Source organism: Cervus elaphus, chromosome 19 (assembly GCF_910594005.1).
Source record: "Cervus elaphus chromosome 19, mCerEla1.1, whole genome shotgun sequence".
In the NCBI taxonomy this organism is placed as follows: domain Eukaryota; kingdom Metazoa; phylum Chordata; class Mammalia; order Artiodactyla; family Cervidae; genus Cervus; species Cervus elaphus.
The window spans coordinates 14,485,046-14,501,194 of record NC_057833.1 but is presented as its reverse complement, the minus strand read 5'-3'; the positions used below and the strand labels follow the sequence as shown (position 1 = coordinate 14,501,194).

General features: G+C 39.0%; 1 protein-coding gene and 1 long non-coding RNA gene across 2 annotated transcripts in view; one reads left to right on the top strand and one right to left on the bottom strand.

Moving 5' to 3' along the window:
• Positions 1-16,149, top strand: part of LOC122675934 — a 53,853-nt gene that overhangs the window by 18,784 nt on the left and 18,920 nt on the right. The window lies entirely within an intron of this gene.
• On the bottom strand, positions 544-1,736 carry ARL14 (ADP ribosylation factor like GTPase 14). Its single transcript, XM_043875138.1, has one exon. It carries the CDS (start codon positions 1,657-1,659, stop codon positions 1,006-1,008), a length of 654 nt encoding a protein of 217 aa, XP_043731073.1. The 5' UTR covers positions 1,660-1,736; the 3' UTR covers positions 544-1,005.

Here is a 16,149-nt window from a genome sequence, read left to right as displayed (position 1 = left end):
AGACCTTCCAGTGGCTAACCTGTACCTTCCACAGGGTCCCCCAGAGTTGGGTACTTAACACCACCTCCTGCATGAAGCACTTCTTGTTTCCCCAGGTCAGAATGAGGCTCTCCTATTACAGCACTTAGTCCTTACTGGTTTATTCTATCTGCTGCCTGTATTTTGTTTGTCTTCCCTGTGAATTGTCAGGTCTCTGAGAGCAAAGTATGGCTCTGGTTCCTGTTTGATCAGTACAGTGAGCTGCACATACGTTCCCAAGTAATAACTGTTATATTGAATTCTACCGAAGCCAGTCTTGGAATTGCAGCCTCCAGCTGGACGATAAGTCCAGACCTTGCCCTAAACTCTAACATGCTCTCTTGATCCCCAGAGCTCTAAGATACAAACTTCTGCTCCCTATAGAACACAGCCACTGGGCACTTGGCAGCCTGGGATTCAGGGTTGACTCACTGTAAGAAGTTTCTAGCAATAGATTTCAAAAACCTAGCAGGAATACAGTAAAACAGAACAAAACAAAATCCCTTTATTTAGGGAATAGGGGTTCATAAAATATTAACAGCAAACATTTTCCTCTTCATAATTTAAAGTTCATTTTTTTATACCATCCAGCTATTACACAGGAGCCTGGTGGAAATTGAATACCTGTAACAGCTGGAAACAGTCTGAAAGAAGTCTGACTCTATTGGCAGCTTAAACTTGGTTCTAGCAGTCACATAAAAATAATAAGGCAAGAATTTGTTTGTTCCCAAATATGATTATTTGGAATCATCAAACATGCACAAAATTGTAACATTTTCATTCACAATTATCATTACCACATCGTTTGCTAAAGTGTTTGGCCCAAAATAACAGTTTTCCAGATATTATTCCGAGTTGTTTAATGGAATTTAGGTGAAATAACATTTCAGGAAAAGTTTGTCAACTTGGCAATTTGCTTTTCTTACTTGGCCTGGAAAAAAAAATTACCCTTTCAACTTCATCAGCATCTCTTCCTCCACTTGGACCTCAGTGCTGCTTGAAAAATGCTAAAGCATCTCCTCTTGATTTCATGCGACTTTTCAAAAATCCAGTTAACTTCTGGAACCCCTCCATTAGCCCGTCCCCAGTGACGGCACAGCAGGGCTGCACGTACCAGTTCCGGTCGCTGCAGAGTTGCTTCACTTTGAACATCCTGGTGATGTCCTTGGCACTTAGAGCTCCAGGCACATCTTGTTTGTTGGCTAACAAGACCACAGGCACGTTTTTAATGTGCTCATTCTTCAAGATGTGCTCAAACGCTTGCCTGGAGTCTTCCAGCCGCTGTGTGTCCGTACTGTCCACAACATACACTAGCCCATCAGTGTTTTCACAGTAGAGGTCCCACATGGTTCTCATCTTCTCTTGTCCTCCAATGTCCCAGACGGTGAGCGAGACACCCTTTGCCAACTCAAGCATCTCCACGTTGAAACCTACTGTTGGCATAGTCACAATATCCGTATCAAGCTTCAATTTGTAAAGGAGCGTAGACTTCCCAGCAGACTCAAGTCCCAGAAGCAGAATTCGGGCTTGCTTGGCTTTGGGCTTTTTAGAATTCAACAGACCCATTTTAGGCTTTTTAAATTTTTCTTTAAAGACCTTTGCTAATGGCCAGAGCCAGTGTTTCCTTTCCAGGTCTTGCATGAAAATGTTAAGAAAGAAGAGAGCAAATGCTTCATGATATAGTCTTAGAATAGGAACTTACGTGCACTTACGTTGTAGCTTATCGACTTGATTATGGGCAAACAGTGTTTTATTTTCAGTCCCAGCCAATCCTGAGGAATCTATGGTGTGAGTAACCAGCCAGTGTCATAGAAGCTCAAAGGGGAAGTTCTTTGTGAGTGAGTAGGACTTGGGAGGGGCATGCCTGTGTGACGCTGCGGCTTGTTCTCCTCCCAATGTTGGAGAGCTAGGGTCATCAAAGATTTGGACAGAGCATGGTTTTGGTAGCAGGATAAAAAGTTAACTGTACAAGTGGTTTGTAGCAGTTCTCTAGTTGTTTGACTGTTTGTCTTATCCCAGTTGTAAATAAGTAACCAGACTTTTGAAGTCATGAAGGGAGAGTTTATCTCATTCTGCTCTGAGCAGTATCTTTAGTACTTTCCAGATTACTCAATAAGAAACTTTAAACCACCCAGAGTTACCTGAACCTTACTCCCATAATCATATAGAGAATCACTTCCTTAATCTTCTTGGTAGGAAATTTACATTATTCACAAGACCAGATTTATAGGAGAGGGAAGTTTGTAACACAAACATTTTTAAAATTAAGCAGTCCAATTAAAGGTGGCAAATTGAATACGCGTATTTGTCTCCTCTCCTTCGCAAGACTCCACCAAAATGATGGTAAACAAGTATAACGAAAATGTAAACTCATACCAAGAGCAGGAGAGTCCATCGGAGGTTGAGAGATTTCCACATCTCTCTGGAAGGTGACATGTAGATAGAAGATGAATAGTAACTGATGCAGTAGGATAAAGCTGAGGCTTAGCGGGCTGATGCAGAGGATACAGAGGGAAGGGGCGAAATGCATAACTGAAAACAGAGGGTTAACTAAAAATCTGAATAAGGAACAGAAAACACGCAAACACACACCCCTCTGCTGGGTGACCATCCAGAATGAGATGTTACTCCCCAGGCCAAAAAAAAAAAAAAAGGCTTTTCTATAGAAACTGTATGATGTCAGAGAAGAGACCTTTATGTTTTGACAGTTGGGAGTTTCCACACCATAATACCTAACTCAAAATTTAATTAACCTATAGCCAATCTGGCAGTTGGCAAACCTGGCTCATGTACATAGAGACATAGAGTTACCTTCAGTGCACAGAGGTTTTCATGCTTAATATATAACATGTCTAATGAGGGAAAGACCAAGATAAAAATAAGAAGGTTTTAAGAAAGCTTTAACAGAGGTAATGCAGGGAACAGAAGAAAATTTTCAGTAAGTTCTAATATTTCCATGAAAAAAAAACAGAAAGTGTTAACCACTCAGTTGTATCCAACTCTTTGTGATCCCATGGATTGTAGCCTGCTAAGCTCCCTGTTCATGGGATTTTCCAGGCAAGAATATTAGAGTGAGTTTCCATTCCCTCCTCCAGGGGATCTTATCAATCCAGGGATTGAACCCAGGTCTCCTGCACCGCAGGAGAATTCTTTACCATCTGAGCCAGTATTTCCATAGAGATTTGCAAAAGTATTGTACCCATAAAACAGGAAATGGATGCTATTTAAAAGGCTACTCAAAAAAACAAAAACAGCACTCTTGGAAATTAAGAACATGGTTTCCAAAATTTAAAAAGGTTGAAAGGCTTCCCTCAGTGCCTTTTAAAAGAGCTGTACTAAGGCATGGAGCTTCTCCAGTGGCTCAGTGGTAAAGAATCTGCCTGCGATGCAGAAGATGCAGGAGATGCGGGCTCGATCCCTGGGTCAGGAAGATCCCCTGGGGGAAGAAATGGCAACCCACTCCAGTATTCTTGCCTGGAGAATCCCATGCACAGAGGATCCTGGCAGGCTACAGTCCATGGGGTTGCAGAGAGTCTGACACGACTGAAGTGAGTGAGCACGCTCACACATACTAAGGCATATAATATACATGTTTTGTTTTCATTAAAACTAAAATTTTATTTTTTAATTAAGTAGACTATTCTAGGTGTAGAAAATGCACTTGTGATGAAATTAAACTTTTAAAAAACTATTAAATTCTTAACTAACTCACTGTATCTCTGAAACCAGAGGTACTATTTTCATTCATTTATTCATCCATCCATCCATTTTTTCAACAAATGTATATACTGATTGCCTACTGTGTGAACTACGATGTGCTAGATTTCAGGGAGGACACAAAGATAAATTAGACCTGCCCTAGGTGGCTTTCTTTGGGGAAAAGTTAAAAGATGTGCATAAAAATAATAATGCAAAGTTTTTAAAAATGTAAATGCTGTAAGAAGAGAAAAGCTAATATAGTCTGGAAATTTAAAGATTACTTCAGGATGGAAGACATTAGGGAAATCACTCTAGAGGAGGTTCAACCTCAAACCAGGTCTCCTAGAGATGGTGTAGGAGAAGTGTATTAAAGAGATGGTCTGTATGAGCAAAGTCTCAGAAATGGGAAAACATAGGATGTATATGGAAAAACAACAGGACGCAAGCATGCATATATAGTGTTTTTGTTCCTAAAACATGTTTGACTATCATGAGAAAACCATCAGGCAAATCTAGATTGTATGACATGCTACAAAAAAACACACCTGGAGTTCAAAATATCTCCGTGTCATGAAAGACAGAAGGAAAAAAAAAAAAGGAGCAGAAGAATGATCTAAGTTAAGATACACTTAAGATACATGATCCCTAAGTGCACTGTGTGATCTTTGATTTGATCCTTTGTCCAAAAAAACTATTATTATTATAGTTGGGGGCATTTGATGATGAATATCCTTAATATATTGTTATATCTATAAATTGTGTATTAGATGGTATTAGTTATCAGTGTTAAATTTCTTGAGAGAAATTATGATATTATAGTTATGTAAGAGGATGTCCTTGTTCTAAAGAGATACATGCCAATGTACTCAGGGGTGATACCAGCAAGTTAATTTCAAGTGCTCAGCACACACAAGCACATACACACTCAGAGAGAAGAAATACGGCAAAAATCAGTAACTGGTAGTTTAGGTGAGGAGTTTTGGGTGTTCATTGTACTATTTTAAAACTCTCCTTTAGTTTTGAAAATCAAAATAACATGTAGGAAAAAAAGAATGTAATTGAAATAAGCTAATCAAATAAGGCTGCAGTCTGCAGTAATGTAAAGAATAATTCAGCTTACACATGTGGTCAGACCATATTTCCCAAGATGAATTTAAGGACTCTGCAGTACCAGCTCTTCTCCCATCTCTGTACTTTCAATAAATTAAATTTTAAAAGAAAAAGTGTAACATACATTTCATATTAAACTTGATATGTTCCTTATGAGACCTGATGTTAGTACTGGGGTAAAACTTTTATTTTTGCCTATAATGAGGATAATCATACATAAATGCCTTTATTCTGTTTCTCATTTGACCAACTGTACCTTATTTTCAGGGTAGTCAACCAGATAAGGGGTTAAATTCTGGATGAATATTCAGAGTAAAAGGGAGTAATTTCTTTCTCAATGTTAATTTTCATGGAAAAATTTACAAATGTTTCAACATTCTTTCTTACTGTCCTACAACACTTAAGGATTCATATGTCCTGGCCAAACCTGAGGAAAGGCAAGGTATTTGTTTTCTGTGAATCATTCTGAGATTATGCAAATAAAGATAGGATTGCCAGTGTGTTACTGGCAAGCTCTGTTGTATCACCAAGAAATTTGTTTTAAAATTCAGGATTGAAGGGAACTTTTTAAAAAATTTCTTACTGTGGAGGTGGGAGGTCTGACTTTAGAAACTCAGTCGTGGTCTGACCAAGTAAAGATAATAGAAGCTCATCTCTTAGAAGACAGTGGCAGCTTATTCTGTTAACTTTATTTTTTACAGATAAAGAAGAATTGGGATGTGGTTATGTGACTTGCTTAGTTTATGCAGACTTGGAACATCCCTAGTTTTCCCGTGGTAACTTTTTGTTTGGTCTTTTTAAAAATGAACTTTTGGAAAACTGAATTATAGCATACAGATAGAAACATGCAAAAATCATAAACCTACAGCTCAATGAGTCACAAATTGAAAACATCCATATATCTACCAGTGAGACCAGACTTAAATTTTAATTTTCCATTTTCATTGCAAGTAAAAAGTCCAGACCTCAAGCATTTCTGCACTGAGCTGTCAGAAATATGCTCTGTTCTCAAAAAGATGTCGTGAGAACAACAGGTATTTATTATCCCAGTTGAGATTCTTTGATGCTGCAAAAAATGATATTCCAACCATGAAACTCTTCCAAGGGCCATTTTCTCCAGGAAAGAACCTGCACTTTCATTCATATCACCAAAGGAGGAAAGCTTTTCTCTCACATGGGTAGACCACCGGATCTGAGCTCATATCCAGCCCCTGGCACTTACTCAGTGCTGAATGATGCCAAAAGCAGGGGTGTTGTGATAGTTTATTATATTACATTTTATAAATGTGAAAACATATCACAGAACATGGCACATGGTGGATGAAATTTTCTTCCTCTCCTCTGACAAGTTGTGTTTATCAGCTAACATTTTAAAAGACCTGTAATCTTGCTTATCATGATAGTCATTCCATGATGTATGTTAAGTCAAATCATGATGCTGTACGCCTGAAACTTACACAGTGCTGTAGGTTATATCTCAGTAAAACTGGAAGGAAAAAAAGCATCTCCAACTTTTAACCTTTTCCAGACAAGGAACAAGTTCAGAGTCCTTTCAGAGTCCTGTATCCCCTTGGCAGAATAAAGCGTTGTGTGCTGAACCCCTTCCCCAGCACCCCAACATTGTCATCCCCCTTCCCAAATAAGATGAAAATGAACAAGGGTTCAATACAATGTGATTAAAATGAGCAGAGGGACAGTCTGAGGGTTGTGTCTGGAACTAGGGAAGGACAGTCACTCTTCACCTTTATAAAGATGGGCATTTATACAAGAACAGATGACTCAAATATCTTTGGCCCCAGCTACATGCGAAGCTCTCAGTATCCTCTGAATGTCTGCCCAGCCAGCAGCAAGCAGAACCCGAAGAACTGGGCCATGCAACCTGACCACCATGAACCGAACTGACTCCCTTTTCATGTCAATCATCCCAATCATAGGTTTGCATAGGTCAGCAAATTCTTTTAAAAATTATTTTAAGATCTCCACTCTTTATAGCCACTCATTCTCTTCAAACTCACAATGAATCTGTGATTATTCATTCAATATTTATTGGGTACACACAAAATGGCAAGCACTGTATATCTGCTACAAACAGAATAACTGAGAGCTCACCCTTTAAGAAGGAATTGAGGATTGAACTATTTTTAAAAATATTGTTTAAGAATACTCTATGATCAGCCTTGCTATTTATAAAATATTTTCTTATAAAAACAATATTAATATTTTTAAAAATCATCTGAAACATTTACAAATCTGATTATGAATTTACTTTTGTCTATTTTCTATCTTTGTTTATATACATATATAATTTAATTTTGATATACTTTATTGATCAAACTTATGTTGAGAACATAATATATCTAGATTGAATGCAAGATGTTTGCAATACATACAGTTCAATCAAAACAGCCTCCATTTTCAAGTAGTCTAATGAAGGAGATAAATATGTGGTGTGAATATTGTTGTAAATAAGGTAGCAGAACCTTAAGGAAGCACAGGAGCCATCAAAAAGAAGGGTGAAATAGCACATTGTATCCAGGGAACTGGAAGCAGTTCTTAACTGAAGCTGAGAAGTGTGAGGGCCGTGGAGTGAGAGGAGAGGGTCTACAGGTCAGTGTCCAGGAAGCGTGGTTCATGCTTGGGGCACCCACATCATTTATCATCCACACTCGGACAGTTTTGAAAGTGGAAAGGTTGCCAATAATGAAAATTCCAGAAAACAGGTGTAAACAAAGATAGCCCTTGAATAACTGAACTATATGGTCTTGCCCGGCTTCATGAGAGGATACTGGAGTCAGCTTCAGGATAAAAAAATCAGAGGGCCAGGTCTGCATAGCTGCTTCTCACATACTTCTACTGCCATTCACTGACATTCTCCTTTCCAGTCTTTCTAGAGGATAAACTAAGAAATCAGAGTTGTACACTAGAAGAAGCTGAATCCTAAGCTGTCAATGAGGGAAACTAAATTGGGAAACCTACTTCATGCAGCAGAGTCAGTCCTTAAAGACTCAGAAATAGACAGAATCAAGCCAGAAGCTAGGGTAAGGGAAGATAATTAAAACAAAATGCTGAGGCCTCCTCAGTACAAATGACAGGTAAAATACAGGACACCAGATAAGTGTGAATTTCAAATGAACAATGAAGAATTTTTTAGTGTAGGTATTGTTCCAAATATTAAATGGGATATACCTAAAATAAAGGCGCATTCATTGCTTATCTTAAATTCAAATTTAATTGGTTGTTGTTTATTTTTATTTGCTGAATCTAGCAACCTTACTTGGGATGGACACAGACCCCAGGAATGCTTCTCTGCAAAGGAAGGAGAGAGGTGTAGAGAAAACAAACACTGCCTTCTCCCCTGTCCCTGCCATGTGAGTTTCCTATGGTGTGTCTTACTAGCAGAATCTAACTGGAAGCCAACTGGCAAAAAAACACTTAGGAAATGTTGAATTTCAGGCCCCTAGTCACAGCATTACAGAGCAGAGGATAGAATAAGGCGTCTGGAGATAACATAATTAGAAATCCCTTATATGAATGAAGTAAAATTTTAGTTTAAAATACTTATGAAAACAAAGATGCCTCTTGGTTAATGTCTTTCTGGACATGCTTTTGATTGCCTACTTTGGTGCTCAGACATTTTGACTGCTTCTTTAGAGATGGGTAAAAGATAGCAATGATAACTGGAATGTGAGGTGTCATAAAAAAAAGAGGTCCACTCGGAAGTACCATAGGAATGCAAAAGGACTGCTTATTCTGACCAGAAGTCCTTTTCAGGATGAGTGGCCTTCGAATGATATTTCATTTGCATAATGAAAGAGGAGGAAAGGGAAGGGCCTTCCCAGATGGACAATGAAATTGAAATCAGAGGAGAGGAAAAATGCAGTGTGTTCTGAGAATAGCTGAGGTTTGATATAGCTGAGTAAAGAGGACGTGTGGGTGTGGGATGGGGATCGAATCTGGTCATGTGTGAAGAGCACCTTGTTGGAGGATGCTTGAATACTAAATTAACAATTTGGTTTTTGTTCTGCCATATAATGCATAAGCAATGGGGACTCATTCAAAGACACTGAAGCCAAGGAAATAGTTAGATTTGAACCACGTGTATTTGAGGCCAGATTAATGGATGAGATTTCTCAGGAAGCAAATATAGAGAAATGGGTCTCAACCTTGTAGAGCCCATGGCCCTTATTGATAAACAATAAATACAGATATTCATCTTGGGGAATCTTTATGACACCTACTATAAATCACTGCTTTCTTCTGCCACATCCAGTTTTGTCAAAGTTTCTTTTTCTAGTATTTTGAAATAAATAATAAGCTTCTCTCTCCTAAATCAAAATATGTAATTCCAAAAATGTTTTGTTTATCAAATTCTATTAATGCCATACTCATAAGCTACTTGAGGTAATTGTTCAGTTATTTCATGAGCACTTTGGCAATGCACATTATCTCTCATTGCAGTTAAAAAGAAATCAAAGTTGTAAGAGGACAGGGTGGGATAATAACATCTACATGATGAAGTTGTTATGACTTCATGCTGCTTCCAAGTGAAATGGAGCAGGACCCTATGGTCCTTGCCTTCCCCGACCCCCGTGTCCTCTGCCCGCTTTTTGTCTGTGAAAAATTTTAATCAAAGAATAAGTTTAATCAGAGAAGCGAGAAATGCGGAAACAAAGGAAAACAGTCAAAGAAGACAATAATGATAATGTAGTCATTAAACCTAGTCAAGGGCCTTTAGTTCTTTCTCAAGGACTATAGATAATATTCTGGGCCATATTCTGTGAGCATCTTATAGACACTGAAACCCAGGGTGAAAAAGTGAGCTCTCTGATGACCAGACTGTACCCAGGATATGAGCTGCCACAGTTCTGAGAATTGGCCTCAAAGAAATGGAAACAAATGGTCCCTGGAACTGAAGATTGTTTTATTATTGGTCATGGGGATAGCAGATAGGTTTATATTTGCTTGGTCAAATGAATATTCATTGGAAGGACTGATGCTGAAGCTGAAGCTTCAATACTTTGGCCACCTGATGCAGACTCATTGGAAAAGACTCTGATAACTCACTGGAAAAGACTGGGAAAGATTGAGGGCAGGAGGAGAAGGAGACAACAGCGGGTGAGATGGTTGGATGGCATCACCGACTCAGTCGACATGAGTTTGAGCAAACTCTGGGAAATAGTGAAGGACAGGGAATTGTGGTATCCCACAGTCAGTCCATGGGGTCTCAAAGAGTTGTATATGACTTAGCAACTGAACAAAAAAACAATGAGATTTATTGTTAGCAACTTTTTTGAGAGGTAATGTAAAGTTGTATGGCTCCTTGCAAAAGAGTACTATGCTCCATTTCCAATATCTGTGTGATGATTAATTTTATGTGTCAATTTAAAGGGGGATGCCCAGCCAGGATGGCAAAACATTACTTCAGGGTGTGTTAGTGAGAGTATTCCTGGAAGAGATTAGCATTTGAGTCAGTAAACTGAGTAAAGAAGTTTGTCCTCGCCAGTGCAGGAGGGTATCATCCAATCCATCAAGCGCTTGGTAGAAGAACAGAAAGGCAGCAGCTGCTGCTGCTGAGTCACTTCTGTCATGTCTGACTCTTTGTGACCCAATAGGCTGTAGCCCACCAGCCTCCTCTGTCCGTGGGATTCTCCAGGCAAGAATACTGGAGTGGGCTGCCATTCCCTTCTCCAGGAGATCTTCCCGACCTAGGGATCAAACCCAGGTATCTTGTGTCTTCTGCATTGGCAGGTAGGTTCTTTACCACTACCTGAGAAGGCCACAAAATGGAAGAAGAGGGGTTAATATGCCCTCTGCATCAGCAGGGATGCTCATCTTCTGCCCTTGGGACTTACACCACTTTCTCCCTTACTTCTCAGGCCTTTGGGTTTGGAATGGAACAGCCTCCAGACAGCAGATCATGGGACTTCACAGCTTCCATGATCGCAGGAGTCAATCTTCCATGATTGCAGGAGTCAATCCCTCATAATAAACCTCCTTCTGTATATTTATATCTATAACTTTTATTTCTCTGGAAAACCCTAATGCAGTCTGTTATGAGTATAGCAGGAACATATTTCCCTATTTGCCATTCTTAATTGCTGTTATCAGACAAACGTGGTGCCCAAGCCTTTACTGCCTCCTCCCCAAGTTGAGGCCACTTGATCCTCTTTTAGAAGCTAATTGTAGTCTCAATCCTGATCTCAGACATCAGCTACTTGAACAGCTCCAATCTTCAGGACTGATGTTAAAGCTGAAACTCCAATACTTTGGCCACCTGATGCGAAGATCTGATTCACTTGAAAAGACCCTGATGCTGGGAAAGATTGAAGGCAGGAGGAGAAGGGGATGACAGAGGATGAGATGGTTGAATGGCATCACTGACTCAATGGAGATGAGTTTGAGTAGACTCCGGGAGTTGGTGATTGACAGGGAGGCCTGGCACGCTGTGGTCCATGGGGTCGCAAAGAATTGGACACGACTGAGCGACTGAACTGAACTGAAGACCCAGCACAGGGTCATCCTAACCACTAACCTAGTCATAACATAGGGTCTTAATTTTAACAACTAGATAAATGCCTTTTTAATTTTATCTTATTTTTTTCCCTTTTTAAATAAGTCCCTGACTGTTAAACCCAGGTCTGGTAACTAGGTTTCCTGCACTCCAGTCTCTTCCTAAAATAGGTATCCTGACTCACATTTGCTACCCTGTCTCCAAATTAGCATCCTTAACCCTTGAAATCTAACTTTCAGCATAAAGCTCTCTTTACCCATTGGGAAACCTCCATACTCTCCATCAATTTTCTATCTAACAATGTGTTGGGACATCTTGCACCACCAACCTTTACTGAATACTTGTCAAGTCAAAAATATAACACATAAGTTTGCATAAAAATATTTGCAGAAATTTCATCATGAAATGTATATATCCAGAAGTAGGGAATTCTTAAGGTTTGCCAAAAGATTATAGGAAATTTGGCTTTCTCTTGAGTAATATGGACAAATTTTTATTTTTTTATTTCTCAAGTTGACAAAAGTCAAACCTATTCATTCAAAATACATGTATCTTTATGCTAGGAATTAGACAAATATTTCTTAACTTCCATGTGCAAAAAGCATTGTGCCGGGTAGTGGGAAGGCAGTAAGCACATGCGTGTGTGCTCGGTTGTGTCCAACTCTTTGCGACCCCACGGACAGCAGGCTTCTCTGTCCATGGGATTCTCCAGGCAAGAATACTGGAGCAGGTTGCCATGCCCTCCTCCAGGGGATCTTCCCAACCTGGGATTGAACCTGCATCTCTTGTGTTTCCTGCATTGGCAGGCAGATTCTTTACCTGGGAAGCAGGCACAGAAGCTATTAAGAAGCCTAGTGGAAGAATCTGTGACTCTGTCTCAGGTCAAGGGAGCCTTCCTGGGGCTGCTGCATCGTGCTGAGTCTGAGACCCAGTGCGTTATGCATGTTAGAGGCAAAGGGTAACCCAATATTCTCCAAGACTTAGACCTTTCTTGGAGAGATCAGCTTGTGGGGGGCTTCCTTTCTTGAAAGTCACAGCTTTCTTTTCCATCAAAATATTCCTCCTATGGAGTGCTGCTTCCCTAGAGGTCTGGGCAAAAAGGCCATGAACAGAATCTTGATACCTTCTCTATGTCAGCTACCCTCCAGAGTTTCTATTTCAGGTTGGAGAAATGCCTCCATTCCTGAGATCATGTGTTGGAGCTAGCTGGCCAACATCAACCAGTTCGATGACCTGACCATGCTTGTCCCCAGCTGGGGTTATTAGCTTCTTGCTTTTCCTCAAATGTTTACTGATGATGTTCGCTCCCACCCACATATACATGGTCTTCAGAATCCTTGTTACAGGCTCACAGTAATCCAGTATCTGACACAGCCTATGAATAACAAACATCAGTTTCATAAGGAAAGAGGAGGGATGTAACCTCTCAGCTGTGATCTGTGAACCTCTCAGAATACCAAATAAGTACATTTGTAGTATAGAAATATCATGAAATACTAATTTAAATAATGTTCATGGAGCCCCCAAATTATAAGCCAGTCACCCAAGAGTCCCAAGTCACAGGGAAAGGCAAGGAAATTTGTAGACAGTGTGACCGCATACCTACAAAACTCAGAACTGAATGGCCTACCAAGACATTCTGGCCAAGACACAAGATCAACATACAAAGATAAGTAGCATTCCTCATAGCCAGCAATAACTGAGAAAAAACCCATTCTCAATAGCAATAAAACCTGTAAAATATGGAGCAGTAAACTCAGTAATATGTGCACAAGGCCTGTATGAAGAAAATATTACATCTTTACTGCTAGTCTTTAAAAAATCGACCAAATAAAGGAAGAGATATAACATTGTAAAAATGCCCAGCTCACTCCTAAGGTAATCTGTAAGTTAAATTCAGCCTCAGTCGAAATCAACCAGTAACAAATATTTGTAGAACATTTAATTATGAGTCAGTTACTATATTAAGCATTGGAGGTACAGTGATGAGTGACAGCATCTCCGATCTCACGCTTACATTCTAATCCAAGGTGGGTGAAAGTGAAAGTCGCTCAGTCGTTTCCAACTCTTTGCGACCCCATGGACTATACACAGTCTGTGGAATTCTCCAGGCCAGAATACTGCAGCGGGTAGCCTTTCCCTTCTCCAGGGGATCTTCCCAACCCAGGGATCGAACCCAGGTCTCCTGCATTGCAGGCTGATTCTTTACCAGCTCTACAAGGGAAGCCCAATGCAAGGTGGGAGGGGGGAGATAAATACATCAACAAATAAACAAGATGCAAGATTTCTTTCCTCATTCCGGGACCCAGGCTTATGGAGCAGCCACTGCCATGAACGCTGCCGGTCACTGTGGTGCAGAGGAAACGGAGCTCTGAGTGATCTTACATAGCCAATTAAATGTTCTGGGCCACAGGCGCCCCTCCCACTTCTGCTCACAATTCACGAGCCAGAATGCGCTCCATGGCCTCATGTGACCACAAGGAGGCAGGAAGTGCTGTCCCACTGTGCACCCAGCAAGGGAGCAAACCAGATCAGTTTGGCAAATAGTGTGAATAACTGCCTCATCCTAATGATGGTCTGAATTTTTTTTTTAATCATTCTGCTTTTTAAGTTTAGATTCTTAATGTCTGGAATTTCATTATGAACAGTATATCTGATTTCCAAATGTATAGTAAATCTTTTCAATGCTGCAGATTTAAAAGACCCCTATTTTTAAATAATTGTGTTTGGTTTCAAATAACAGACACCAGAAAAAAACCCAGTGGGTCAACAACTTAGAGGTTCTTTTTTGCTCACATGTAAAGAATCTAGAGGGAAGCAGTCTAGAGATGGTGCCTCTAATGTCATCAGATGCCCAGCATTTTCCTGGCTACTTCTGCTTGAGACTATGAGACTCAAAAAATGAGACTATGGCATGCAGGGATTGTTTTTTTTTTTTAAGAATAAGGACATATTGCCGTTACTAGTAAATTTATTTGTGTATGTGATCAGATTCAAGATACAATTTGGAGGCAGTAGCCACAGGACTTGCTAATGAATGAGATATGAGTGAGAGAGAGAGCACTCAAGATATTAATAACTCCTAAGTTTTTTGACTAAACTAGGAGGATAATGATGCCATTTACTGAGAAGAGGGAGAACTGGGCTTTAAGAAGAAAAGCCATAGTTAAAATGTATGTCCTTTAATAAAATTTGACAAGCTGATTGAAATTTGGCATAGAAGAGAAAATAGGCAAAAAAAAAAAAAAAAAACGACCACAAATAATCATTGATAATAAGCAGTTTAAAAAACATTACACAGTGGGAGGTGCAAAGACAAGTATCTAATACTCTGACACACACACACACGCGTACACACAATGTAAGTCAATTCACAGGAGACAGGTAGCATAAGCATGAAAATATACAATTCTTGTTATAAGCTACCAAGAACCTAAGTTTGTTCATTACTATTGCACAGCCTAGCTTATTCTGGTTGATATACTGTGAAAACACACACATGCAGAAATGAGACAGGTATCCGTGTACTTATAAAGAAAGTTTGCTAAGAGATATTATTAAGGGAAAGAAACAAATTCTACAATAGTACAGCTGGTAAAATATCACTTTATGTTAACCCCCACTCCCACAAAATAGCAAACTATATGTTTCTCAGATATATGTATGTTAATGTAAGGGGAAAAAAATCTAGAAAAAGACAGATGAAACTGGGAAGAGTTTCTCTTCCTCTGGGGGATGCTTGATTATAAGAAGATTTTTGCTGTATCTGCATTTTAAAAATACAGTAAAAAAAAAAATTTAACTAAAAAATGTAAAACGTCACAATATGAGAGAAATTATATACTGTATATACACATTAAAAGAAAAGAAGAGGAAGGGAATTCCCTGGCAGTTCAGTTGTTAGGACTTCAGCGCTTTCACTGCCAAGGACTCGGGTTCGATTCCTGGTCAGGGAACTAAGATCTCGAAAGCTCCACAGCATGGCCAAAAAGAAATAGTAAGAAAGGAAGAAAAGGAGGCAGGGAAAGAGGGAGAAAGAAGTAAAAGGGTAAATGGTTACTTACCAGGGTCTCTCCCACTCAGTTAAGAAAATAGAACATCACCTATACCGTGAAGACCTCTGGGGGCCCCTAAATGGTTGCTTCCCCCTCCTCACCCAAAAAATAACGATTAACCTGTAGCTAGTGTTACTCACTCCTTGCTTTTGGTTTTAGTTTTCTTCTATAGAAAAAATATTCAGTGTTATATAAGTAACATATAAAAAATAACACTTAATGCTTACTGTAACTATTAAGTAATAATTATTACTTAAGCTGTATATTGTTTACTAAGTAATAAGACCTGTTATATATTACTAGTGTATAAAAAGTAATATATATATTTCTAAGTAATAAATCATTTAGTTTATTTTCTACTTTATTAATTTCTGTTTTTATCTTCATTATTTCCCACATTCTGCTTTCTCTGTTTTGTCTCTTGTTTTTGTTGTTTGTTTGTTTATAATGTCTGAAGGTGAGTTCTCATTTATTCTCATTTTTTCTTTTCCATATAAGCATTTATCTGTAAATTCCCCCAAAGTAACATTTTAACTGCTTGCCACACATTTTTACTCATTTTCTAATTACCATTGTAGTTTTTTCCTTTGACTCTTCAGTTATTTAGAAGTATTTTTCTAAATTTACAAATATGTGGAAGTTTTATTAATTATTTTTTTCTAGTTTAATTTTATGCTGGTCAAGAATACTGGTTCTTGGACATTTATTGAAATACTTTATGTCCTAGTATGTGGTAATTTTTTGTAAAAGTTCCAC

Excerpts from the sequence above, each read along its gene's own strand:
- ARL14 (XM_043875138.1), bottom strand. The coding sequence starts at position 1,659 with ATGCAAGACCTGGAAAGGAAACACTGGCTCTGGCCATTAGCAAAGGTC.